General features: G+C 48.7%; 1 protein-coding gene across 6 annotated transcripts in view; it reads right to left on the reverse strand.

Moving 5' to 3' along the window:
- LOC147690360 (uncharacterized) overlaps positions 1 to 27,072 on the reverse strand; it is a 178,687-nt gene extending 151,615 nt beyond the window's left edge. For 3 of the 6 annotated variants that reach the window (XM_086937995.1, XM_086937992.1, XM_086937991.1), the window contains exons 1-2: positions 26,868 to 27,039; positions 17,845 to 17,965 (exon numbers count right to left, since the gene is read on the reverse strand). In XM_086937995.1, the coding sequence (XP_086794121.1) occupies positions 17,845 to 17,965; positions 26,868 to 26,891 (145 nt within the window). In that variant the 5' untranslated portion in view covers positions 26,892 to 27,039. Of the gene's footprint in view, positions 1 to 17,844; positions 17,966 to 26,867 lie in introns of all 6 variants that reach the window. The other 3 variants (XM_086937996.1, XM_086937994.1, XM_086937993.1) reach the window with 2 other exon arrangements.
- Between the last annotated feature and the right edge of the window lie 260 nt (positions 27,073 to 27,332).

The following is a 27,332-nucleotide window of genomic DNA, read 5'->3' on the forward strand; positions in this document are numbered from 1 at the left end:
TATTTTGTCCACCATAAGCGTGGAAGGGTATACTCAGACGTGAGTCCCTTGCTCATTGCACCATCAGGATTCAAGCAAGCCGGGCCGAAGACGGCTGAAATGCCAGAAACCGGTCCCCGGAAGCTTGTTTCCTTCCTAGTGAAAGGATTGGCTTGGTAGTTTGGTTTGCTCTGTTCCCATGATGCACTGGGCCAGGGACAGACTAATTTGCTTATAGCCAGGTTCTGAGCTGGGATGGTGCAGTGAGCTAAAAAACGGTGTTGGATTAAGCCCTGATCTCTTGACTGGGTGAGAGTATTCTGCTTAATTCAGAGACTCTGTCCATCACCACCCCCTGTTGTTTAATTATTTTGTCCACCATTAGCGTGGAAGGGTATACTCAGACGTGAGTCCCTTGCTCATTGCACCATCAGGATTCAAGCAAGCCGGGCCGAAGACGGCTGAAATGCCAGAAACCGGTCCCCGGAACCTTGTTTCCTTCCCAGTGAAAGAATTGGCTTGGTAGTTTGGTTTGCCCTGTTCCCATGATGCACTGGGCCAGGGACAGACTAATTTGCATATAGCCACGTTCTGAGCTGGGATGGTGCAGTGAGCTAAAAAACGGTGTTGGATTAAGCCCTGATCTCTTTACTGGGTGAGAGTATTCTGCTTAATTCAGAGAGTCTGTCCATCACCACCCCCTGTTATTTAATTATTTTGTCCACCATAAGCGTGGAAGGGTATACTCAGACGTAAGTCCCTTGCTCATTGCACCATCAGGATTCAAGCAAGCCGGGCCGAAGACGGCTGAAATGCCAGAAACCGGTCCCCGGAAGCTTGTTTCCTTCCCAGTGAAAGAATTGGCTTGGTAGTTTGGTTTGCCCTGTTCCCATGATGCACTGGGCCAGGGACAGACTAATTTGCATATAGCCAGGTTCTGAGCTGGGATGGTGCAGTGAGCTAAAAAACGGTGTTGGATTAAGCCCTGATCTCTTGACTGGGTGAGAGTATTCTGCTTAATTCAGAGACTCTGTCCATCACCACCCCCTGTTGTTTAATTATTTTGTCCACCATAAGCGTGGAAGGGTATACTCAGACGTGAGTCCCTTGCTCATTGCACCATCAGGATTCAAGCAAGCCGGGCCGAAGAGGCTGAAATGCCAGAAACCAGTCCCTGGAAGCTTGTTTCCTTCCCAGTGAAAGAATTGGCTTGGTAGTTTGGTGTACCCTGTTCCCATGATGCACTGGGCCAGGGACAGACTAATTTGCATATAGCCAGGTTCTGAGCTGGGATGGTGCAGTGAGCTAAAAAACGGTGTTGGATTAAGCCCTGATCTCTTGACTGGGTGAGAGTATTCTGCTTAATTCAGAGACTCTGTCCATCACCACCCCCTGTTGTTTAATCACATATGAAGAATGGCCCATATCTGTTCTTCCCTTTTCCTAGCTGTCCTGACTTTTCAGATATATAAATTATATTCTAGATTTTAAATTGATAGCAAATGGGCTGACCATTGATGAAATGTTGAGGATGTGGATTACGCCATGCTGAAGCTATGCGGATATGGACAAGGGCTTTAGCCATAAAAACAAAAAACTGCCCTGACCTCATGACAATGTCATTGCGTATACTCAGTAATATTAATTGGCGGGTAAAAGTAATGTCTGAGGACAGTGCCATTTCCATAAATGCCTGACAAGAGCTGAAGATATGCCCAGAGGCGGGAGATGCGATCCAGGCTATGGCGGCCGGGAAGACACCAGGGTACGATGGCCTACCTGCCGAATACTATAAGGCCTACAGAGACACGCTGGCGCCCTTACTCCTTCACATGTATAACGAAGCAATTGATGAGGGCTCACTCCCCCTGACCATGCGGGAGGCCTTCCTGGTCTCATTGCCCAAGCCGAGCTGATGTCACTGGGCTCATACAGGCCATTGGCTATGCTCAATGTCGACTACAAAATACTAGCGAAACTGCTCACTGAAAGACTTGGGCTAGTGGTTCCGCAGCTTATACATACTGATCAAAACGGGTTCGTGCCAGCGCGGTCCACATTTCTGAATCTTAGGCGGTTCTTCCATATAGCGGCTGAGGCAACAAAGAAATGGCCCAGAGCGGGATGCCTGGTACTCGACCTGGAAAAGGCTTTTGATTGCCTGGAATGGGGATATTTGGCTGAGGTGTTGTTGCACTTTGGGTTCGACGTGGACTTCCTGCAAATGGTCGACCTCCTCTACAAAAACCCTGTAGTACGCGTGAGACTGGGCCCCTATATCTCCGATGCAGTGGCGGTGGGCAGGGGCACCAGGCAAGGTTGTCCCCTGTCGCCCCTACTGTTTGCGTTAGCAATGGAGCCTCTGGCGGCGGCAATGCGGCAGACCTTGGATGCGGGACTCCCCCTCGGAGATGCAATGCACCAGGTTTCACTTTACGAGGACGACCTGCTGGTATTTGTGCGAGACGTGCACTGCATACCGACACAGCTGGTCCAATTACTGGATTGGTTAGCAGAAATCTCGGGACTTCGGGTAAAGGTGTCCAAATCCTGCTTATACGCGTTTGATAGCGGGGTGGAGGACTCGGAGTACTGCCTAGGGAGCACGAGAGTCCAATGGCAGGCTGATACTTTTAAGTATATGGGAATCCAGATCTATCGCCAGCCAGTGGACCTGTTTGACGGAAACCTGGGGAGGGCGGTGACAGCACTCAGATTTCAGATAAACGTCTGGTCCACGCTCTCGTTGACAATCACGGGCAGAGTAGCCCTTGCCAAAATGGTCATGCTTCCCAGGCTCCTCTACTACTTTGTCAATCTGCCACTATTTATTCCGGCCCCCTTCTTCTCGAAGCTCAAAGCGGTCCTGCGGGACTTCATTTGGGGCACGTCCCGGCATCGGCCAGCGCTCTCAAAATTGTTTCTGCCAACGGACAAAGGGAGATTAGCTGCCCCCTGCTTTGAGCACTATAACCTGGCTGCTCAACTGCAATGGGTTGCTCGCTGGTTGGCCGACAGGGGTAGGGAAGACACTGCTACGGTTGAACCGCCGTACTCCTTGTGCCGTGTCACCAAGCTCTTTCACCAGCTGACGGCGCCTGAGAAGCCTGCTCTGCTGCTACTGGCGGTGACATACAAATGTTTCCATAGAGCCATGTTCCTCACTCAAAAGGCACTCCCGTACCCTCCGGCCATTCCTTTGGAGGGCTCCCCGGGGGGTGGAGGGACCATCACGCACCCCATGCTGGAGCAGTGGAGGGAGGCCGATATTCAGACGCTGGGCGATCTCTTCAGAGATGGAGCACTGGTAGCCTATGAGACGCTGGTAGCCGAGGTTGTACTACCCCCCAGGGGCTCCTGCTGCACCGCTCGCTTGTAGCACAGATGACGGCTAGATGGGGAGATATGGCGAAAGAACCTGCACAACATTTAACCATACAATATCTGCACGTTATGGGGAGGGGCAGGCACCTGGTCCGCTGGTTTGCCGCATCGCTAAGAGCTCACACAGAGGTCAGTTTGGCTCCTCTCAGGGGCAAGTGGGAGCCAGACTTGGATCGGGCACTGGCCGATAAGGAGTGGAAGAGAGTTCTTAAAAGCCCGGTGCGCATTCCCCGCAACATGCGCTTTTGTCAGATACAACTCTTCATTGTCCATAGAGCCTAACTTACACCCGAGCTAATTAATAGGTACTTCCACCGCTCAGACTCATCCTGCCCCAGATGTGACGAGGTGGATGCAGGGCTGGTCCACCTCCTATGGAACTGCCCTAAACTGGGTGATTACTGGAATTTGATACATGAAATGCTTGGGGTGTGCACAGGACGCAACATTCCTTTTAACTGGCCTGAGTACGTCTTGCACCACTTCAAGAGGTCGCCCAAAGATAAAACATCCACCGCTTCTTAGACCTGGGGCTGGTGGTGGCGAAGCGTCTCCTCACGAGAGGATGGAAGGCGTGCGAACTGCCTGCTGCGCAGGCATGGATCTCTTCCCTTCAGGCATGGCCCGGGCGGAATGGATAGCCATACGGAGGGAGGAAACGACGGGGCTCCGAAAAGAACCTATGGCGGAACAATGGGAGCACATGCTTACTGCCTTGCGTCTACCGGGGGGGAGCCAACTACCCAGTTGCTGATGCGACCTAAGTACAGGCCCTGAGAAGCTAGCGTGCGTCACGGGGTGCTTCACTGTCCAGATAACCTGTCACATACCCACACTGACTTTAGACACGCAAGCCTGCGACACATACTTGCTCACAGAGGTAGATGCGCGTAGGGGTGGGCGTCCGGGGGGGTGGGGGCGGGGAGGGGAGGAGTGGTACAGTTGGATGTATGTGTTTTGCCGCTACTGTTTAAGTTTTCTCTTTGTTCAAGTGTTAGACTAATGTCATTTCTGGGCGAAAGTCCAAGGATAACGGATTCTAGTGGAATTCTATCAACCCTGACAGCCTTACGGAGGGGGAGTTCTGTGAGGGCTGACAAAATGTCATCCTTGCTGAGAGAACAACCTAGGCGGAAGTCTTAAAGTGCCTACACTTATATACTAAATAGATTTTATTTTTAAACAAACAGTGTAAAAATGCATATATTTCAATACAAAGTAAAAATGAAATTCATAAACAGGAGAACGTAATAAAAGACACATAAATTTCTATTACAGATTTCTTTTACAAATTCCAAAAAAGTGGTGTGTCAAGTTGAATCTATTTAGTATATAAATAAGTATTATAATTTTTTATTGGTTACTGCCCCCCGTTTCCCCCCCCCCCCTTTTTCTACCGTTTTTTTGTCCTGTAACCATTGTGTAGGCACTTTAAGACTTCCGCCTAGGTTGTTTTTTCAATTGTGCATTTTCCCTGACCTAGGGGTATGGTTTATTTGTGTATACAGGGAACCCTTGTTTGAAGCAAATCCTTGCTGAGAGAGACATCAATAAAAATTCCTATGTTCAGGGCTGACTTTAATTCTAAAAAATAATCTGAGATATTACTCAATCTCTTTATCATCCTTTGCCCCCTTCACACCATACAATGCATTGTAGAAGTCTTGGAACACTTCACATATTCCCCCATGGCCAGTAACAAAGTGGCCCCCTGTTTCCTTGATATCAGTGATTTCCCCATATGTTACTCTTTGCCTGGTGCGCACAGCAAGCAGATGACCTACATGCTCGCTTTATTCATAGCACTCCTTTTTGAAAGACAGATCATTTTCTGAAACTTTATTTGATGGGAAATATAGCTTGAGGGGAATTATGTTGGACTACTACTAGATCATCACCTGAGGCAGCAGCAATGAGTTGAACCTCGGCATCCGCTAACTCCCTATATAGTCTTTTCAATATCTGAGTTTATGTCTTCTGGCAGTTCAAACTAAAACTGTGTGTCCCTCCCCTGACTCCTGCCTTAAAGACATCCCAAACTATTCCGGGGGGAAGGTGCACTGCTACGATTGCAATCTAGAAACTCCGGGATTCAGTTATTCATACAGGCAATAAATCTCTGGTCATGGAGTACACTTTTTTTGAATGGCCAGGCCGGCACTGACCCTACGCTGCTAATATTTGGTATTTCAGTGGCCAAGGGATTGTGATCAGACATGACTGTTGGGTGTTTCTCAATTAATATTACCTGAGCCAAACTGCAGGATACCAAGAAATAGTCCAAATAGTTGCCTTTTGTATAGGGGACCAAACAAAAATTGTATACGGGGTCCAGCGCATTATTTTTATGCTTCTAAGATGCTGTAGTGCCCAAAAGACGCTAGGCTTTTGGCATGAATAACAGTTAACTGCTGAATCAAGTAGACCCACGGGGAAGTTAATGTTCAGATCCCCGCACATTAAATTTGGTGTCGGCTATAAAGTGACTTCATTATTCAAAAAATCCAATAATGCAAGATCATCTGTGTTTGAACCATACACAGAGCAAATTGTGATTGTACTTCCAGCAAACTGACATTTAGAGATCATCCATCTGCCATATGTGTCAGATGAGTATCGTTTAGAGCTACAAATATTTTAGCGGACTATGGTTGCCACCCCTCGAGTATTCGTGCTCTGTGTCATGCATGCTCCTGGGACACAACCCAAAGATTCAAGCACTTTTTTCCTCGAGCACACTCTATGTGCGTTTCTTGCATGCATAAAATATCTGCTTGGAGGACTTTGAGATCTTCAGCGTTTTTTCAACTTTTTACATTATCATTCAAGCCACAGATGTTCACAGATGCAACGAGTATCTTAGTTACATGGGTCATAAAGGTAGTCTGAGTTATCTAGTGACTTCTGCAAAATTACTTTACCCTCCATCAAGACTGGTGGGCTGCCAAGTGGAGATATGCGAATTAGGATTGCTTAGTTTATCTTCTTCCTGTTGTGTAGTGCACCCCACCACTCCAGCACCTCCCCCCAGTGACCCTCCTTTCGATTCTTGCTAGCACCACCTCGCTCTCTGCCCTGCACCGCACTCTCCCCTCAACCTATTATGCGAAGCAATCAGAACATCACTGGCCTAAATGATGGCTCCCGTGCTTAAATTCCTTACCATCTCCACAACTCTAATACCAGCACTTCTTGAATGTACCATAAAAGAGTTTGAGACATAAAGAAAAAGAGATTATTGCTTGAAATCCCAAAGCATCACAAATAGGTAAATATGTCTCTGTCCCAGATACCATTTTCAGACTGAAATAGACAGAAAAACGTAAATCAAAAAGAATTAATGTGTGCATAATTAAGCTATACAAAAAAGGGTTATCATTACCGAGACATTACAGTTCAGGCAGTACCAGCCAGCCAGTTCACTCATGCATTCCTTTACCTTAATCTGCAAAATCAAAACACAGGTTCAATCAATCAATCAGGTTTTTATATAGTGTGCTATTCACCTGTGAGGGTCTCATGGTGCTGGGGGGGGCGGAAGGGGGACGGCTCCTGATCAGTTGAAGAGCCAGGTCTTGAGGTCCTTCCTGAACGTGTGCAGGGTCAAGGAGCGTCTGATGTGCACAGGGAGCTAGTTCCAGGTCTTGGCTGCGATGTGGGAGAAGGATCTCCCACCTGTCCTGTTTCTGCGGATGTGGGGGAGCTCTGCCAGGGCGTGGTCAGAGGATTGGAGGTTCCTCTTGGGTCCGTGGAAGGATATTCTCATCTTGAGGTATTTGTGTGGGATGTTGTTGAGTGATTTGTAGGCGTAGGTGAGGAGTTTGAAGGTGACCCTCTTCTCGACAGGGAGCCAGATGAGGTCTCGTAGCTGTTGGGTCATGTGTTTGTGGCGTGGTATTCTGAGGATGAGTCTGGCTGCGGCATTCTGGATCGTTTGGAGTTTGTGTAGAAGGGTTCTGTTGATACTGGCGTATAGGGCGTTGGCGTAGTCCATTCTGCTGTTTATGGGTGCTTGGGTGACAGTTCTTCTGCAGTCGGGGGTTCCATTTGAAAATCTTGCGGAGGATGTGAAGGCAATTGAAACGGGTGGAGGCGATGGCGTTGATCTGGCGGTTCATGGAGAGGGAGAAGTAGAGGATGAGACCAAGGTTTTGTGCGTGGTCTGTGGGTTGGACGGGCTCCCTAGGGACAACAGCAAGGTGCAGGCAAGCAAGGGTGATAGGGGCTCAGCTCTCCAGCAGCAGCAGAAGGCCCAGCAGCAGTATTGGTGATGTGGCGGCAGTAGGCAGTGCCGTGGCCCAACTTCACGCGCATGCAGAGCCAGCAGCCTCGCTGTGCACACTGCACTGAAAGCCCTAGCAGCAGCTCGCAGAGCGCGGCGCCAACCCAGGGCCGCCACCGCAACTACGGACCCCAAATGCGCCGCACCCTACTCACCACCCCCAGCTCCGGGAACGGCACGATCCGCAGCCAGGCGACTTCAGCCGGTCCAATGCACAGGAGACTCAGTCTAGCAGCCTCTTCCCTCCGCTCCACGATTAGAATGCCAGGGCCAGTAGAAGCACACCCACCTCCACTTCCGTCCTGTGTCGCCGTCTCGGTGTGCAGGAGGCCAAGGCAAGATGTAGCTTAATCCATAGGGTGCCAGCGGTTGCATAGCATCTCAGAGGCGTTTGGCGGGCGCCATTTTGCAATCACTCGCCGAGCAGTTTACGGGTCTGTGTTTTCGGCGCGGCAGCGGTCAAAAATTCCGAAAATCGCTCCCAGCACTTGCAGTAGGGCAACACAGCACTGCCCAGTCCAGTTTGAAAAGCGGATGCAGCAATTTCAGGCAGATAATGGACGGATTGTGGCTTGGCCGGGCAGAGCAACACTAGGGTGCAGCCATCTTGCCGTGCGCCCTCTTGCTCTCTCAAATATGTATTATTTTTAATGCCGATCCATTTGTTTGCAAAAAACAAAACACTGCAGGCTTGACAAGAGGAGGCCGAATTCCCCTTCCAATGCCCACTAAGAGTATGGCTGGGTCAGTCAGCCAGAGCTGGCCCCATGATTTGTTGTACTGTTACACGTTCTCTCAAAATAATGAGACCAAAACATACACACACATATACATATACATATACACACACATAGATATATATGTATGAGTCTTCATGTTCTAAGTGGAAATATCTGGAGAGTACATCTGCATTGCCATGGTCAGTTCCGGGTATATGTTCCACTGTAAAGTCCATCCCCAGTAGGGAAATGGACCACCTGAGCAGTTTGAGATTCTCACCCTTCATCTGATTTAGCCACAAGAGGGGCTTATGGCCTGTCTGAATCTTGAAGTGAGTACCAAACAAGTATGGCCTCAGCTACTTCAGGGCCCAAACCACAGCAAAGGCCTCCCTCTCAATTGCTGACCAACCTTTCTCTCTAGGGGTCAGCCTTCTGCTAATAAAAGCTATTGGCTGGGCTTGACCATCTTTATTCAAATGTGAAAGAACAGCTCCCACGCCCAACTCAGAAGCATCTGTTTGGACAATGAATTCTTTGGAGTAATCTGGACTTTTCAGAATAGGTGCAGAGCACATGGCCTGCTTCAGGCATCAAATACCTTTTGACAGCTTACTGTCCACTGAACTTTCTTGGCATTTTCTTTGAGGTTAAGTCATTAAGTGGTATCACAATGGACCCATAGTTCTTAACAAACTTCCTGTAGTACCCAGTCAGGCCCAAGAAAGCTCTGACCTGTGTCTGGGTGGTGGGAGGAGTCCAGTCCTGTATGGTCAGGATCTTGCTCTTCAATGGTTGAACCTGACCTCCACCTACAAGGTGGCCCAGGTACACAACCTTACTCTGCCCTATCTGGCACTTGTTAGCCTTGATAGTTAGGCCTGCCTTTTGCAGGGCCTCCAAAACATTCTTCAGGTGGATCAGGTGATCTTCCCAAGTGGAGCTAATGACAGCAATATCAGATAAGCTGCACAGTAGTCATCTAGACCTGAGAGGACTTGGTCCATCAACCTTTGGAATGTGGCAGGTGCATTCTTCAAGCCAAAGGGCATTATCAAAAATTGATAATGACCTCCAGGAGTTGAGAATGCTGTTTTGGCTTTTGCATCATCAGCTAGTCTGATCTGCCAGTAGCCAGCTGTTATATCAAATGTACTCAAAAACTTGGCAGAAGCCAATCTGTCAATGAGTTCATCTGCTCTAGGTATTGGGTGGGCATCTGCCCTAGTGACAGCATTGAGGCCTCTGTAATCCACGCAAAACCTAATCTCTCTCTTAATATCTTGGGTGTGAGGTTTAGGCACTAGGACTACAGGACTGGCCCAAGGGCTCTCTGAGGGCTCAATGACTCCCAACTCCAACATCTTTTGGACCTCTGTCCTGATACAGTCCCTGAAATGATCAGGTTGCCTGTAGATTTTACTCTTCACAGGCAGACTGTCACCAGTGTCCACCTCATGGGTGCACCAGTTTGTCTGACTTGGAGTCAGTGAAAACATATGTCTACATGACTGTAGAACTTGTCTGCAGTCCTGTTGCTGTTAGTCAGTGAGGCTGCCTGCCAAGGCTACACCATCAACTGAGCCATCATCAGGGTTCTGAGAAAGCAGATCTGGGAGAGGGTCATTCTCCTCCTCCTGTCCCTCTTCTGTAGCCATGAACAAGCCCATGTCTGCCCTGTCAACATATGGTTTCAGCCTGTTGACATGATGCACCCTGTGGGGGCTCCTGGAAGTTCCAAGGTCAACCAGATAGGTTACCTCTCCCTTCTGTTCAACAACAGTGGGGTCCAGACCATTTGTCTTGGAGTGCTGCTGGGGCCACTGGCTCCAACACCCACACTTTCTGTCCTGACTGGTAAACAGTCAGCACAGCCGTTTGGTCATGCCAGGCTTTTTGGAGTTCCTGGCTAGCCTCAAGGTTTTTGTATGCCTTTTTCATATACTCAGTCATCTTGGAGCGGAGACCAAGTACATAATCCACTATGTCTTGCTTTGGAGCTTTGAGAGGTAACTCCCCTCACTCCTTCACCAGACACAGGGGTCCTCTTACAGGGTGCCCAAATAGATGTTCAAAAGGGCTGTAGCCAACCCCCTTCTGTGGGACTTCTCTGTAAGCAAACAAAAGGCAGGGCAGAAGGATGTCCCATCTTCGCCTAAGCTTTTCAGGTAAACCCTTGATCATGCCCTTTAAGGTCTTGTTAAATCTTACAACCAGACCATTGCACTGTGGATGGTAGGGTGTGGTGAACTTGTAGTTCACTCTACACTCTTTCCACATAGCAGTTAGGTACCCAGACATAAAGTTTGCACCTCTGCCTGAGACAACCTCGTTCGGAAAACCCACTCTTGAGAAAACTCCCAGGAGGGCTCTTGATACAACAGGGCAGGGCTCGACAAATCTGAAAAATTGTACTAGTCCTGCAGGTCTAGTAACTTGGAAAATCCCCTCGACCCAACTGCAACCTACTTGACCTCTGTCTTTGAAAATAGAGCAAAAGTGACAAGTTAACAAGATTTAAAGGCATCTTTATTGCTTAGTTCCTTTGTGAGCAATAAAAATGCCTTTAAATCTTGTTATCTTGTCACTTTTGCTCCGTTTTCAAAGGCAGAGGAAAAAAGTTAGTTTGTTTCCTACTCGCCAGAAAGGGCGAGTAGGAGCTAAAAATAGCTCGTCCTCATCCATTCTCCCTCGCAAATGCGAGCGGGCGAGTGGATTTGTCGAGCCCTGCAGGGGCTGTTGTGGTCCTTAGGGGAATAGCTTCTGGGTATCTGGTGGCATGATTCACTACCACCAGAATAAACCTGTGCCCAGTTGCAGTTTGGGGATCCATTGGTCCAACAATGACTATCCCAACTCTCTCAAAGGGAACCCCCACCATAGGTAGTGGTATTAGGGGGGCCTTTGTGGTGCCACCTAATTTGCCACTGGCTAGGCAGGTGACACAGGAGCGACAAAACTCCTTGGAATCTTCTAACATGTGGGGCCAGTGAAAGTGAGGGACAAGCCTGTCCCAAGTCTTGTTCTGGCCAAGATGTCCTGCGTCCTGCTAAGGGAATATCATGGGCTAAGGTAAGAAGGAAGCCCCTGAATGCCAAAGGTATGACCAACCTCCTGGAAGCACCAGGCTTGGGGTCTCTAGCCTCTGAATACAGGAGACCTTCATCCCAATAGACTCTATGGGTACCTGTAGCATTCCCAGCAGCCTCAGCAGCAGCTTGCTGTCTGAGGGGTTCAAGAGAGGGGCAGTCCAATTGCGCCTGCCTCAGGTCTGCCCTTGAAGGTCCCCCTGTCCCAAGAAACTCAACCTGATCAGGCTCAAGCTCTTCTAGGACAGTTCCTTCTTGGGTCTCACAGTCAGCTTCCTTGGAAGACTGATCCTCATCCTGAGGCAAGGGGGAAGGCACTGCCTTATCCCTACTGCTCTTTCTCTTGGTAGGCAACTGGTCCATAGTTTCAGGATCCAGGGCCTGTTCAGTTTTACACTTTTTGGCCTGTGACCTGGTCACAGCAAGGACAAGTGCTGATATGCCTAACATCTCTGCATGAGTCCTATACTCCACTTCAGACCAGACTGAAGATTCCAGATCATTGCCAAGCAGACATTCTACAGGGAGGTCTGAACCAACAACAACTCTTTTGAGGCCAGTTACCCCTCCCCAGGAGAAACTAAAAATTGCCATGCTATAGGTGGTAGTGACATTGCTTGCATTGGTCACTAGGTAATTCTCACCTAGTATAAACTGTCCAGGGTCCACAAAGTTAGGCGTCACCATGGTGACACTGGCACATGTGTCCCTGTAGGCCAGAGCCACTTTATTAATAATCAAAGGAGGCTGTCTGTACTTGCCCATGTTACTGGGGCTCACAGTAAAGGACATAGCAATGTCAACATCACAGACAAGAACAGCCTGAGTGGGTATTCTGACTAGGCCAGATTCCACTTCAGTTCCCAGGGTCAACCCTACTACACCCTTCTGTTGAGAACCACCACTATTAGCTGTACTAGGGGGAACAGTTGCCTTAGGGGTAATGGTGGCTGGAGCTGCCTCCTTCTTGGTGCAATCACTGGTCCAGTGAGTATTACTTTTACAAACATTACATCATGGTTTCTTTGGACCTTCTTTCTTTTTGGATTTCTTGGAACCCCCCTCATTAGAAGCTTTTTGGGGACCTGGCAAAGACTTCTGGTCTGTTGCTTTCTCCCCACCCTTTTGGTCTTGCTTCTTCTGATCACCACCTTTGTTCTGTACCTTCTGCTTCACCCTGGTTCTGACCCATTTGTCTGCCTTCTTTCCCAATTCTTGGGGAGAGGTCAGATCAGAGTCAATCAGGTGTTGATGCAATAACTGGTTGTGACAATTACTAAGAATGTGTTCTCTCATACTCAAATTATACAATCCTGTATATTCTTTGACCTTACTGCCCAGTAACCAGCCTTCCAGAGCCTTAGTGGCACAATCTACAAAGTCAGTCCAGTCCTGAGTCTGTGTCTTCTTGGTGTCTCTGAACAGCAACCTATACTGCTCAGTGGTTAAGCCAACCCAATCTATCAGAGCACTCTTCAGGACAGTGTAGTTGTTAGCATCCTCATTAGTAACTGTGAGGAGCTTGTCTCTGCCTTTATCTGAAAAGGAGAGCCATAAGATTTCTGCTCACTGACTTTGGGGTACCTGCTGTACTTTGCAGGCCTTCTCCAAAGCAGTTATCCATTTGTGGATGTCATCCCCACTCTTCTAGGGAGGGACAATCTTATTTAGGTTTTTATGGTCATAAGATCTCTCCTTATCTCTAGGGTTGTTGCTGCCACCAGTGGATTCTAATTCACTCAACTTTTGCTCTCTTGCAAGAGCCAGGGTCTCTTTGGCAAGGGCAATTTCTTGCCTCTTGATCCTAAGATTCACTTCCTTCATCCTAGCTTTATGACCTCTTCTCTCAGGGAAAGTCATCCTCCTTAGAGCTGAGGCATTGGACCCTATTGAGTCACCAGAATAGTTGGACTCACTGGATAGTGACCTCCCTCTCCTGTGCTCATTGTTAGACCTACTTGGGGGTCTGGATTGGATCCTTCCTTCTCCAATCCCATGCAGAACTAAGTTGGCCAGATTCAGTTCACTAACTTGTACCTGGTCCTCATCCTCTTAATCATCAGCACCCCCTTGACTTTCATCATGGGAATCTTCTGTTGAGGGATGGCCCCCCTCTATACTACCTGTCTGATCTGGGGTTGCTACCTTTTCGGCATCATACTCCATTAACAGATCTACTATGTGTTTGAAGGTTGGACACTCTCCTTGTCTCCGTCTCCTGAGTAAACATAGGCTTCTTAGCTCTGCAAAAGCCAATGCATCATATTTAAAAGTGATCCTTGGGGGATCCACTTCTGGCAGGGGGCCACTAGCCTCTGCAGTTAAGGACATCTTCTAGTGAGGTATGGTGTGTGCACCCACCTACACTAAGTGTTTTCCTACTAGAACCTCTCTAGGAGTTGTAGTCAGGGTGTGCTAAGCCCTTTGCTCCACAACAGCTAAATTCAGTAGAACTTAAGTATTATAAGAACTTGATTTATATGTACCTCCAGGCAGCTTAATGTGATCTTTCAAATGATAGCTCAAGATTATATGGTAAAACAACAGCAAGCTCTTATCCCAACCGCTGCACACCAATGTGAGAAGTTAGCCTGGCATATGTTGTCCACCATTCTAGTGGGCACCCTGCACCAGTCTAAACGACCCTTATTTATGGTGGTTGTAAAATCAACCTTATAGACAAGCTATCCTAGTGGTAGTATGGACCAGCAGTCTTAGGCTGAAACCTCAGAGAGCATGTGAAGCAAGCTGTTTTACCATTTATAATCCCTTCAGTATCAAATGAAAGGACACCACACAAGGTATATATCAAATATATATGTATTTATTATTAACACAACCCCTCTGAACTCTTTATGAGGCCAGAGATCAAAATACATTACAAAATACTCATTAAGCATACTATACGTTGCACAAATACAGTCCAGCCCTAGGGGCCTCACAAACCATATACTAAGTAAGTGGTATAAGACCCACTTCCGGAATAGGGAATAGGCCTAGAGCCTAGGGAATCGCTGGGGCTACACTAGACAACCAGCGTGCAGTGTCTAAACACAGTCGCAAGTTACCATTTACTTATAATGGAGAACGTAAAAGTTACAAAGTTACTGAAAAAGGACACTTCCGGATGGACAAGAGTAAAACCCCTTTAAGCTAGGACACTTCGAGAGTCAACACCCACGGGAGCACCGAAGTACTCGAGTTACCTGACCCAGGGAAGCCGGGTGCATAGGTGTCTTTTCGTGCAGGGTTTCGTCGATGTTTCTAATGGAGATCTGCAAAGAAGTGCTGCAGGCGACCAGATGAAAAGTGTCCGGATGGATCCAAGGGTGACGAGAAGAACCTGAAAGCAGAGGGGACAGAGTCTGGGTCACTAGCCAGTGACCAGGAAGGAACCAGGCGATGTCGAGTTGATTCAGGTGAAGAGGTGAAGCTTGTTTCTGCAGCCACGAGGACCAGGAGGCGTCGACGACGACCAGGAGCTGGATTCGAGCTGTCCCACAAAGGATCTAGGTGACTGCGGTGTCGGTGTCCGGACTGGACCCAAAAAGCCTTGGTAACCGCAACCCACGTAGAAAGTGAAGATTGGCTTCGAGTCAGACCAGCAAGGTCTGAGGGGCTTCTCCTTTGGAGGGAAGCTGGAGCAAGCCTTGAGCAACCAGGAAAGCAGTTTAGATTCAAAGGTTCGTCTTCGGAGAGCTCACTAGCCAACGGGCTAGCAAACGGGAAGACACGTCGAGCTGAAATGCAGGAGCAGGCCCCACGCAGCACTCGTGGAGTGTGGAGGGCTGAGCTTGGGTGCAAATGGCGCTCGGGTCTGGGGCTTCTCAAACCCCAATGCACCACTTCGAGGGTGCCTCTAAAGTTGCACTGTTAGCAAAATGCAGGATGTCCAGGGTGTCCGGTCCCACGTCTCTCGTGTCCACCACTGGTATCAGCTTTGCTGTGGATGTGGATCGGAGTTGGAGAAGTCTGGAAGTCCAGTTCCTGAGTCTTTGGTTTCCGGCAGGTGCGTCGACAAGCAAAACCGGCAAATTACTGGTGGTGCCTGTTTGCACAGGGTGGTCACTCCTTGACCACAAGGGAGATGTCTTCAGTCTTCTAGTCGATATAGAACGTCGAAGGTCCAAGAGTTCGTATCAAAGTTTCTTCCAGGAATAATCTAAAGTCTCTAGACTCAGCTCCTATCTTTATACTGATTTTAGGGGCTGAATTACCTGCTAGGTCCCTCCTATGGGTTGACCCTGAGAAGGTGGTGGTTACACCCATTTCCCTTTGTCCAGTTTCGCGCCAGAGCGGGCTGGAGTGCTCCAGCAACTGGTTTGAACCGGGCTATGCATGGAGCACCTTGTGTGCCCCAGGCAGTGTCTGGAAAAACATCTCTCAATTCAACCCATCCTGCCCTAATACACTACAGGCTGTCTGGGGAGGTGCTAGCACCTCCCTCGACAGGAAACCTATTGTCCAATGGAGTTTCCCCCAGCTGCAGGAGGTCAGACTTGAGTCTGTGGCTGCAGCATCCATTTTGTGATGCTGAGGCTCTGTTTAACTTTAACCGGGTAAAGCAGTAACTACATGTCTTCTCCCTCTAGAAGGGTGGAATGCTACCCCCGCCGCCAGAACTGGCGGGGGGGGGTAGTTTTCCGAAGTGTTTGACACCTTACACAACATGTTTTGATAAAGCCAAACCAAAGTTTGCATTAACCGCGAGGATTATAATGCACTTAAGAGTATATGGTAAGGCTATATCATAGAACAGCTATAAGGAGATGGTTCCGAAAACTGCAGAAGGGCTCAGCTCATGCTAGAGCACCCTCTCACATAAAACCAAGAACTCTGCCTTCAGGATTGTCAAGGCCTGCCATAGGAGTGACTTATAGGTATATATGTGTCTATTTATAAGGGTAGATATAGGTATACTATATCTAAGCAAGGGGTGATTACACCACCGTGCCCAAGCTGAGTGATCAGCCTGTGGTGTCAGTTTGGATGGCCAGCCAGGGGTGGCATAATACAAGCTGCAGCCCCTGGTAGTACAAAAGGGGGTGGTGATGGACGGAGCATCTGAACCAATCAAAGACTCACACCCAGTCAACAGGTCTGGGTTTAATCCATCACCGTTCTTTATCCCACTCTGCCACCCCAGTTCAGACATGGCCATATGCAAATCAGTCTGACCCTGTGCTTCATGGGAACAGTCCAGCCCGAACTGCCAAGCTATGCCTTCCCTGGACCGGAAACAATCTTCCTAGGACCGGTTTCTGGCATTTCAGCCGTCTTCAGCCAGGCTTGCTTGAATCCAGTGGCAAAGTGAGCAAGGGACTCACGTCTGAGCATACCCTGCCAACATATAGGGAACAAAGCGGTACAAAAGGGGGTGGTGATGGACGGAGCATCTGAACCAATCAAACACTCACACCCAGTCAACAGATCTGGGTTTAATCCATCACCGTTCTTTAGCCCACTCTGCCACCCCAGTTCAGACATGGCCATATGCAAATCAGTCTGACCCTGTGCCTCATAGGAACAGTCCAGACCGAACTGCCAAGCCAGAACTGGCGGGGGGGGGTAGTTTTCCAAAGTGTTTGACACCTTACACAACATGTTTCGATAAAGCCAAACCAAAGTTAGCATTAACCGCGAGGATTTTAATGCACTTAAGAGTATATGGTATGGCTATACCATAGAACAGCTACAAGTACATGGTTCCGAAAGCTGCAGAAGGGTTCAACCAAGAACTCTGCCTTCAGGATTGTCAAGGCCTGCCATAGGAGTGACTTATAGGTATAAAGGTATAAATGTGTCTACATATAAGTGTAGATATAGGTATACTATATCTAAGCAAGGAGTGATTACACCACCTTGCCCAAGCTGAGTGATCAGCCTGTGGTGTCAGTTTGGATGGCCAGCCAGGGGTGGCATAATGCATGCTGCAGCCCCTGGTAGGCCTTGGATGCACCTATGCCCTGGGTACCTATGGTACACTATACAGGGGCTCACAAAGGTGACCCAATTCCAAAAAGTACATGGTATCAATTTAGAGAGAGAACAGCTGGGCTGTGGGTCTGATTAGCAGGCCCACAGCCAAACTAAAGTCGAAAAACCAGAGTATCACAGCAAAAAGTGGGGGTGACCCTAGGAAGCAGACCCTACTCTCCTACAATATATATACATATTTTTTTATGCAAGAGCTGGTTAATGGTATCACACAAGATATCAGTCTATTTGGCTGCTATGCTCCCCACCAAGTAAGCCTACTACCCTGCCTAGTACCAAAGTAGGTATTTATATTTAACTTAACAGATTTTGGAAAACGAACCCAAAATATACATTAAAAGTAGAGAGAATGCACAATCTCTCTCTTTTAAAAATGCAAACAGAGCATATTTACCCAAATAGACCAAGGTTTGGTGAATTTCCTTCATCACATTCCTGTAAAAATTCTTCTGCCAGTGGGGTAAAAGCTTCCAGTCCTCTTCAGAAAAACAGGCGGCAACATCACGGAATTTAACCTGTTGGAAGGAAAAAATCCGGTCTCACAAAGTCCAAAAAATCATTCAAGCATATACTGTGAATGGGCTATCTAGTTTTCCGCTGCCAAGCAGGAATATGCTGTAAGCTCAGAAAAGGCAAGCCCTTTATCAAGAGAAATATATTTTCTAAATGGCAAGAGAAAGATCACAGAAGACCACAAAGACATTTGCCATGTTGCCGAAGGAAAATGGCATAATTAGTTATTGGTGCTGATCATCACTTACTCAATCAATAAGGGTGAGTTCACACGTTCAGGAGAGGCAAGTAGAGGCAAGTGCATTATCTTCTAAGCCCTAAACATTCTCGCCTTAAAACTCTTGCCAAAAAACAAAACCATGCAAAATGCTTAGCTCATTTCTTCCTGCTATTAATGAAGCTCCCACCCCTTCTTCTTCCTGTACAATACCGAGCTGTAATATGCATAGTAGCAGGGAGACTTTTCTAGAGACTGCTAGCCTGGGATACAGGACAGTGAGGATGTAAGAGCTGGACTGGCAAATGTATCAGCCTGCTGCCATCTCGCACTTAAGACCAGGAACAGATGGCATACAAAGAGAGAGCTGCAGGAACGCCATATATGCTTTAGAAGGGGAATCCTACTGGTAGCTGGGAACAAATACCTGCAAAGCAAGAGTGGCACTGAGATCCAGAAATAAGGATCCAGACCAACCCTCTCTGAACCCGAAGCCCCGGTTGTAAGAAAAACTCGACCTACAGCTGCCAGCTTTGGGCAACAAGCACCAACCACCCAGTCGAGTGTCAGAAGCCCTAACTGCTTGTAAAGTTAACCAAAGAACGGAAGGACAGGTAAGACTGGAAGAAAGGAAGGTTGCTCCTGTAACTTAGTCATCTATGAACTATAAAGTCACTAACATAGAGGATAAATTGTAGTTGCGGTGATCTACGGCTTGTTCTAACTAAACCATTCCAAAATGCAGAGTCCAAGAAAGCCAGAACCCATGGGACCAGAAGGCCGAACCTGGGCTTACAGCAATAACAAATGGAAGCTCAGAAGAGTCCACCCGAAACCCGCAAAAGGGTTGTATTGGAAGGATCAAGAATCTTGGAGCAGAGGACATTAAATTCCCTAAAACATCACAAGTGTTTTTTGGCATAAGCAGTATAAGGCATAGTTGGTCTCTCTTTCCCCGTTATCACTTAATATCGGCAGGGAGCCTCTTGTTTTGCAGTTTTGTCTTGATGAAGGCATTGTTAATCTTCCACACAATTATAAATCTCATAAGTATGTTTTGGGGGATTTCTATGCGTAAAAGGAAAGAAGGGTACACACTTTGAAAGTTGTTTAGGGTACATATTACTCAACAGAAGCTTAGCAGACATATTTATTTATGAGACAACTTGTTATGCTCGCTTAAGGGATTAAGCATTCATTAGACTTCTTGCATGGGCTACAACACTTAACATACGTCAATGTAAGCCAGAAGTGCCTGACTTCTGTGTATGGGGAAGTGTCTCGGTAGTGTCAGTGCATCAGAAAAGAAAGAATTAACATTTACATACATTTTTGGAAAAACGCGCTGATGAATCACAGGGTGCCTTAACTGACTAACTACACAATACACTATCTGTGCTACTTTGTGTTTATTTTAGTCACAAGCATCTCTGTGAAAGATTATTGAGGTCTGAAACAAATACGATTGAATGGCCACATCAACCTGTGTCAACTGTATAAATCTATTAAATACATATTATTCAAAAAATATTTCATCAGGCTGTTTAAAAAATGCTTGGGTGATATTATCCAGGACATGCTGCTGCTCATAATGACAAGGTATTCGGCATTACTTTAATTGACTAGTCTAAGACTGTTGGGCTAACCAGCTGACAGGCCCAGAACAGGCCAGTGAAATGGATGTTTGTGGAAGAAATCTACAGATCAGAGAATCCAATCCCAGAATACATAACTTTGCCTAACAAAAGGTTGACACCTGGTCGGTATTCCATTGGCCTGGCTTATATTTTTAAGTCCATACCAGTAAAAAAAAATGGCAAAAGCAGTAAAAATCCATTATTTTCCCCTTTTTAAATAGAAATCAACTCAGCAAATGCATTAAAAAATCACTTCTTTCTGTTGGCCTTTTGTAGTTCTGAATTAGTTCTCATGTTGTTTATCTCTTCCTTACTAGTGACAAACTTGTTTTGCTATTTTTATTTGGCTTTTATGTTTACCAAGGCCGATATATTAACTCGTAATACATTTATAGGAAGACTTTCTATTATTGGTAATCTATGATCATTAGGTGCATTTTCCTACTTGTTCATTTGATTACTTTCCATTGAAGTCACTAGATATGCTTAATACTTTTTATTGTATGTATGCCGTGGATATATATCTGCATGTTATACATCCATTATTTCCCCTTTTTTAGGGCTCGCACTGCGACGCAATCGCGAAGCGATTGTCGCTGTGGAGCCCTATTGTAATCAGTTTGGCTTTCAAGGACTAACAAGACTTGGGACAAGCGACTAGCACAAGCAAGCAGCCTGCCGAATCAGATCAGGTTGCGCGTGTGAACAGATCACGCACGCACACAGACACACACGAGCGCACACATACAGACACACACCACACCTCCCCAGCCCCCCCTTGCTCCGCCACCGCCGCCCCCACACACATGAGCGCACACACACAGACAATTCCCCCCCGCCGCCCCCCACGCCTGCACACACACATACAGAGAGACCCCCCCTCAACTAACCCCACTCACCGCATCGCCGAACTCTGCAGCCTCCGCGGGGCTCTCCCTCGGATATGGGAGCCCCGCGTCACCACTCCTCTGGCCAGGCACTCCGTGTGCGCGTGCTACTGAAGACGGAAGTCCAGCCCCCACACCAGGTTTCAGTTTCGCTCATCTTCAAACGTCTCTGTAGTTCAAAACCGGGCCCCGTCCAACAGCTGCCTCTACAATCACAAGCCGCCCTAGGGTAACGAGGATCACAACCCCTACCCCTCCAGACGAAAATGAGGAGGAAGAAGTGGACGAGAACGACGAAGACAAGGAAGATGTGGGTGTAGAGGAAGTGTTAAACTGGAGCCAGCCGCCTTCAGGCGTAAGATTTAAACTATTGAGCGAGGGCGAAGCCAGTTGTGGAGCACAATTGTTCAGCTCCGCAATTACCCGACAGCGTCTCAATCCTGGCATGCATCTCCGGTCTACCGAGGTAATAGTACAGTCTACAATCGTGTGATAAGTCCAGGAGAGAATTGTCACCCACTTTGTGCCTTAAACTACAGCTATACACCATACGGGTGTACCCAAAAGGCAATCCTTAGGTGAACTGGTCCGCGACTCTCGCCCGCATTCCCCGCCCTCGGGAACCGAAATGCTATCACCCGCAGACCAAAAAGTGGCCACATAAATAAACCACACCGCTACGCAACCCACCAATCCGGCAGCCTCCAACAGCCCCCCGGGTCTCCTTGCTATGCCTGCCTTCCCGAGCATCACTGCGTCTCTGTCCACCTCTAAGCTCGAAGGTGTCTCTGCCACCCCCAGGTGCTCAGTTGCCCCCAATGCCCACGCCTGAGGGCCCTCCGTATATCACTCCGAAGCGGCGGGGCACTCTGAGGCCCGGGCAAAGGGTGCACTCACTGTCCTCACCGAGCCCGAGTCCCAGCCTTCACTACGGCTGAAAGCCCCCAGAGCTGGCAGCGGGTCATGCAGGCCGCGCCATGAACGTCCGGCTGAGAAACACCCCCCCACCCCCCCCCCCCTGCCCGCTTACTTTGTAATTAGACTCCTTGCGGCCTTTTCTTCGGCTGCCGAACCGAGGGCCCTTTGACCTCATACCCATAATGCAACTCCAGCATTGATGCTCTTTACCGGAGCACCCATAGCGCACGCCAGGACCATATCCATTTTCTGGTGCTTCAATGACATTTCTAAATCTGCCCAGGATCACAAGATGTTGATCAGGCTAACCCCCCCCCCCAACTTTGTAATTAGACCCCTTCCTTCTTACCCTTGGGCACCCGACTCAGCTATTGCTGCACTTTTCGTTAACACGTGCCTTTCCCTCCGCCCCTCTCCCCCCTCTGTGCCTACTCCGCCTCCCCCACTGTCAGCCAACCAAGCCCCATGCTTGTGCAAGCACTGCGCTGCTGCGTGGCCCCGCTCCCTTCCCTCGGGCAGAACTGCGCTGTGCTACGAAGAGACTCTCGCAGACGGGCTCCTGCCCCTGTGGGATGCCCGCCCTGTGCGACCCCCGCATCAGGCCCGGCCTCCCAGCGCCATCCTCTCCCACAAAGCACTACCTTGCTCCCTAAGATACTATGCATCTTAAGGGCCGAGGACATGAAGACTGGGCATCTAATGGTGCTCAAGGGACACCAGCTGCTCGCTTCATCCTCTCTTTATGTGCGGGTTCGAGCCACTGACTCGCTCTGTGAGGGAATTTAGACTGGGCCTCGCACCACTTTCCAGGGACACCAGTGTCTCCTTCCTCTCGTGCGAGTTACGACCTGTCACTTCAAGAGCGGAGGACTGACTACCTTCCCACTCGTCCCACCGGCCTATCCCATCTTGTGCCTGCGCGCTGCCCACCTCCCTGCATGCCCTCGATACCCCTGGTCCATCAGCCTACTCTGTCGGCTGCTCAAGCATCTTTTCTATTCTCGCTCCCTTGTTAACGGCGCCTCCCACCTCCCAAGACCTACTACCCCCCTCCCCCTCCCCACCTCACCTCATACTCTGTAGAGGCAGCTCTTCTCCTGACAAAATGTCCCGGAGAAAGAGGGCCTTGTGCCCGGTGCCCACCTTTAAATACCCCCATCTCCCTACCACATTCCTAATTCCTAATTCTCTGAGTGCAGCCTTCCAGCACGTGTAAACTAACTATTCCCAGGGCATAATTAAAATATGTGCCAGAGTTGGCTAAATTATGCTGTTAGAAAAGGCAGATTATGCGTCACATTTGGTGACAGTATTGGGACTGAGGGACCGCTTTTGGCGCGTTGCGTTTGCGGAAAAGGCTGCTTTATTGAAAGAAAGCAAATGCCAGACAGACTGCAACCCAGCCTTAAGAGTCGCCGCCTCCGCATGCGGTAAATAACAATACGCGTCTTACACGTCTGTGCATTAATAGGCTTAGAGACAGTAATGCGAGCTGCGGCCGGGGTGCTGTGCCTGCGCTAATCTAGAAGCCGGGGTGTGAGGGCAGCCCCAGTGCGTGCGGACAGCTAGGAATGCCCGGTGCATGAGGGCACTGTGGAGAAGTGTGGCTCACCGGTTAGAGGCGGCAGACCCAGAAGCAGAGGTCGGCCCGGGACCAGGGTTCAATTCCCGACGTGGCAGGGTACGGAACCAATGTCAGCGGGCTCGATAAATCTCGCCTCGGTGCCTCTCTAACCATGGGTCCCACGCTGCAACTCTGGGCAATAGCTTGCTTAATATCCACAACGGCCCCCTCGCTGCCGGGGATGCCTGGCTTCACCTTGGGGGTGCCCAATAGGGACCATCTCACAGGGAAAGCCAGGACGGGTTCCCCAGCGGCACACAGCGCCAAGAAACCCTGGGGTGAACGTGCGCTCTACAAATTCATACTAACATAACATAACATAACTGAGGAGACGCTGGTGCGCGTGGGCACCGAGGCTTCAGAAGTACTTGGGGGCACCAAGGCAACATAGTATATGTTTTGAGGCAACGCTACGGCACAAGGGCAAGTTCACGGGGGCACCGGGGCAGACTCAGTGTATGAGGGCTCCGAGGCAGCGCAGGCACATAGGCACCGGGGATGCATGGGAGTATGTGGCCAGAGCTAGTTAGTGCTCGAGGGCACCGTGGCTAGTCTCAGTACATAAGGCACAGAGCATAATGGTGCCGAGATAACCCCACTGCATGAGGGCACAGAGGCAACGCCAGTGCTCGAAGTCTCCGAAACAGCGCAGTGCCAGGGTCGTGGTGCATTGTACCCGTGTTTCTTCCACCTCTTTCTTTTTTCTGGCAAACACAGTGCATGCAGTGCGGACTGCTCTGTCCTCCTGCTGCATCCAGGTCCTATCTCGTACAGCCCTAGTGAGTGCACTTCGGTTTCTGCTCACAGGGAGGCACATTGACTGCAGTCTTGCCCTGAGAACCAACGTGTCGCTGTGCAAACCGTGCTGCACGAGGCAATGCTTCCGACACTGGCCCCCTGTGCCCAGGCAAGGACCAGCTCTGGTGCTGTGGCGCCTCCGGGAGGTGGTAATACACATCAGTGGTAGTGCACTGGGACACTCGGCTTCCTCGAGCAGCCAGCGCCTCCCACTCCACAACGTGCTGCCTGACGCAGTCTTGCTTACACAAACCCATCCAGCTGTTGTGCTGTGGTACCTCCGGGATGTGGGCATGAACACCAGGGGCAGTGCACTAGTCCAACCAAGGGGTAGCTGCAAACTTGCCTATACAGCACTGGCGCCAGGAGGGGTCTTCCTCTCCAGAGGGGGCAGCGGGTTCCATTCGGGGCATGTGTTCCGAGAGGTCATTTAATGATTTCCCATTACAGCTGCAGAAACAACTCTCGCAGCGTGTGTGCCACACAATTAGCGCAGCCCAAGTTCAGACCAGGCAGGCATGGGTTTCCCTTTATAACTGGCCCCTTCACGCCGGCGATGACACTGTTCGCCCACAATTTTCTGTCCAGGACTAAGCTTCCAAGGCCTCCAGTCTGTCCTGCAACACTTACTTGTTTTTTTAGAGGAAACACTGAAGGATTAAAGCAAGAGTAATTACTGGGCTTTCAGCTATGAAGGTGCATCATAACTGAAAGAATTGGCTCAGCAACCACGCTGAGGAAGGAGCGACCTTAGCAGCAAAGAGCTCTCCAACAGCCCTGGCAGCACACTGCAGCCATAGCAACAGAGCAGGGCTGTCCCAGACAGGGCCCGCTGTACAAAAGCATTGATAGTTCGAATTTCTCATACACATGGACTACTTTATGTACTGCAAAATTGCGGAGGGAGGGAGTCAAAGTTCCTGAGGTGTGTGTGCAATTAATCAGCTCCTGTGTATTACTCTTTACCTTCTGTCTTTGTACACCTAACAAGAGATCTGCCAGTAAGTCACATGCAATGCTATCCCTGCTACACCCTCACACACCCTCACGCTCACATACCCCCAACACTCACACCCCCTCACCCTCCCTCACACCCCCTCATCTTCACACCCCCTCACCCTCACACCCCCTCACCCTCACACCCCCTCACACACCGTCACCCTCACACCCCCTCACCCACCCTCACCTTCACACCCTCACTCCCTCTCGAACTCACACACCCTCACTCACCCTTACAACCACGCCCTTACACCCTCACACACCCACCCCCTCCCTCACCCTCACACTCCCTCACCCTCACCCCCCGCACCCTCACACCCCCTCACCCCCCACACCCTCACACCCCCTCACCCTCCCTCACACCCCCTCTCACCTTCACACACCCTCTCTCACCCTCCCACACCGTCTCTCACCCTCACACACCCTCTCTCACTCACCCTCACTCACTCACCCTCACTCACTCACCCTCACTCACTCACCCTCACCAGCATAGCATCACAAAACATAGCATAGCATAACAAAACACAGCATAGCATAACAAAAAAAACACAGGATAGCAAAAGATAGCATATACTAATTAGTCCCAAATCTCCTTATTATGAAGCAACATCTGACAGTTTGCAAATCATCTTTATACACTAATTCAGAGTTTTCGAAAACATTTATGCAACGCATTGTCATACACAATGCCAATAACTCAAACTTTAATGCTGCGAGACCTATTGCATTGTAAATGCTTGTTTGTCTTCTGCTATTTCTTTATAAAAAACTAATAAAATAGTTGGAACAAAAAAAAGTATTTGAGAGCTGTTTAATTTCAACATGATTATTAAAGCAAGCCTAGGGCTAATTGCCATGTTACAAAAGAAAACTATGAATTTTATACAAATTACGTTTTTAATCTACAAACTCTTCACCTTTCCAGTAAGCAAAATGTAAACAAATAGCTGGTCATTTTCTGAGAAAGGTGACTAGCCTGCCCTTACATGCTTCCCAGTTCAATAAGCTAAGGACCTGATCTACAGCTTTGCAAATGTGTTAATCTGTCACAAACATGACAGATATCCTGTCTGTCTTATTACAAGCGCCATAGGACATAAGCTGCTTATAATACAGCAGACAGGATATCCGTTACTTGTGTGACGCAAGAACCCATCTGCCAAACTCTAAATCAAGCCATAAGTTATTTGAAATTAGGCAATAGCAATACTGCCATTTATTGGGTTATGAGCATGCAGTAAATATGTGGTAGGAAACAGAATAGTAAAAAAGACAGTAGAAAAAACAAGCTGTTCCTATTGGTCCCTCTTACTTCACGTTGGAGGACACCGATTTCCATTTATCTAACCTTGCATTTTAACAACCTAAAGCATTTTAGGCCATGTGTATTCTTAGGTTGCTGCCAAGGAAGCAATTGGATTAACTCACCAGAAAACATACCTGTCAACGCACTCACATTTGACAGGTGTCACTCTCCAACAAACTTTAACAGTATCACTCTCTTTTAAATCTACATCACCCATAAAAAAGGTTCATTCCCCATTCATCTTGTCGAGCTGAGCTCATCCTCTTTCATGCCTATGCCTGGCTTCACCTGCATTTTTGCGTTAATAGAATAACAGGCATGAGATGATGATTTAGTGACAGAATAGTTCAGCACTAGTGTTCAGCAAGGGGCAAGCTGCATTACCATATCTCACCTTGCTTTGAGCGAAAGCGGCGCGAATGAGAGGTGACATCAGTGGGCATTACTTCAACCCAAAAACTGTCTGCCAACCACCAAATTTGGAATTTTTTGAAGCCAAGCCACAACCCTTTACTCACCACTCCTGAATTATTTCCAGACATTTCTGTTCCTTGACACTGAATGTACTTCTCCACGCTGTTCGCTTGTAGTACAAAGTCTGAGGACGAGGGGTCAAGGGTCAGCCCAATAACCAGTGGGACTGATCTGATTCTACACAGCCGCTCGGACAAGAAGCTTCCTCCTAGCCAACGCGGCGCGGCGCTGTTTACACAAGCCCAATCTCCGACTGCACACGCTCAGAACATGAGACACAGACCTACTGCGCATGCGTGGAGGCAGCTCTTCGCTGGGAGCGCTCGACAGGAGGGGTGGTGCGGCGATTTAGCAGCCGGAGATCGCTGATGGATGATGTATATATTAAGGAGGTTGCGTTAGTGATGTAGATGAGCAGTGGATGGACTATGGATATGCACTCTTTTCTTACATCTCAACCGAATTAAGGCACAAAGCGATTTTTTTTACCATTTCCAACCAAGAGAAAC

Source organism: Lissotriton vulgaris, chromosome 9 (genome assembly GCF_964263255.1).
Source record: "Lissotriton vulgaris chromosome 9, aLisVul1.2, whole genome shotgun sequence".
Taxonomy (NCBI): domain Eukaryota; kingdom Metazoa; phylum Chordata; class Amphibia; order Caudata; family Salamandridae; genus Lissotriton; species Lissotriton vulgaris.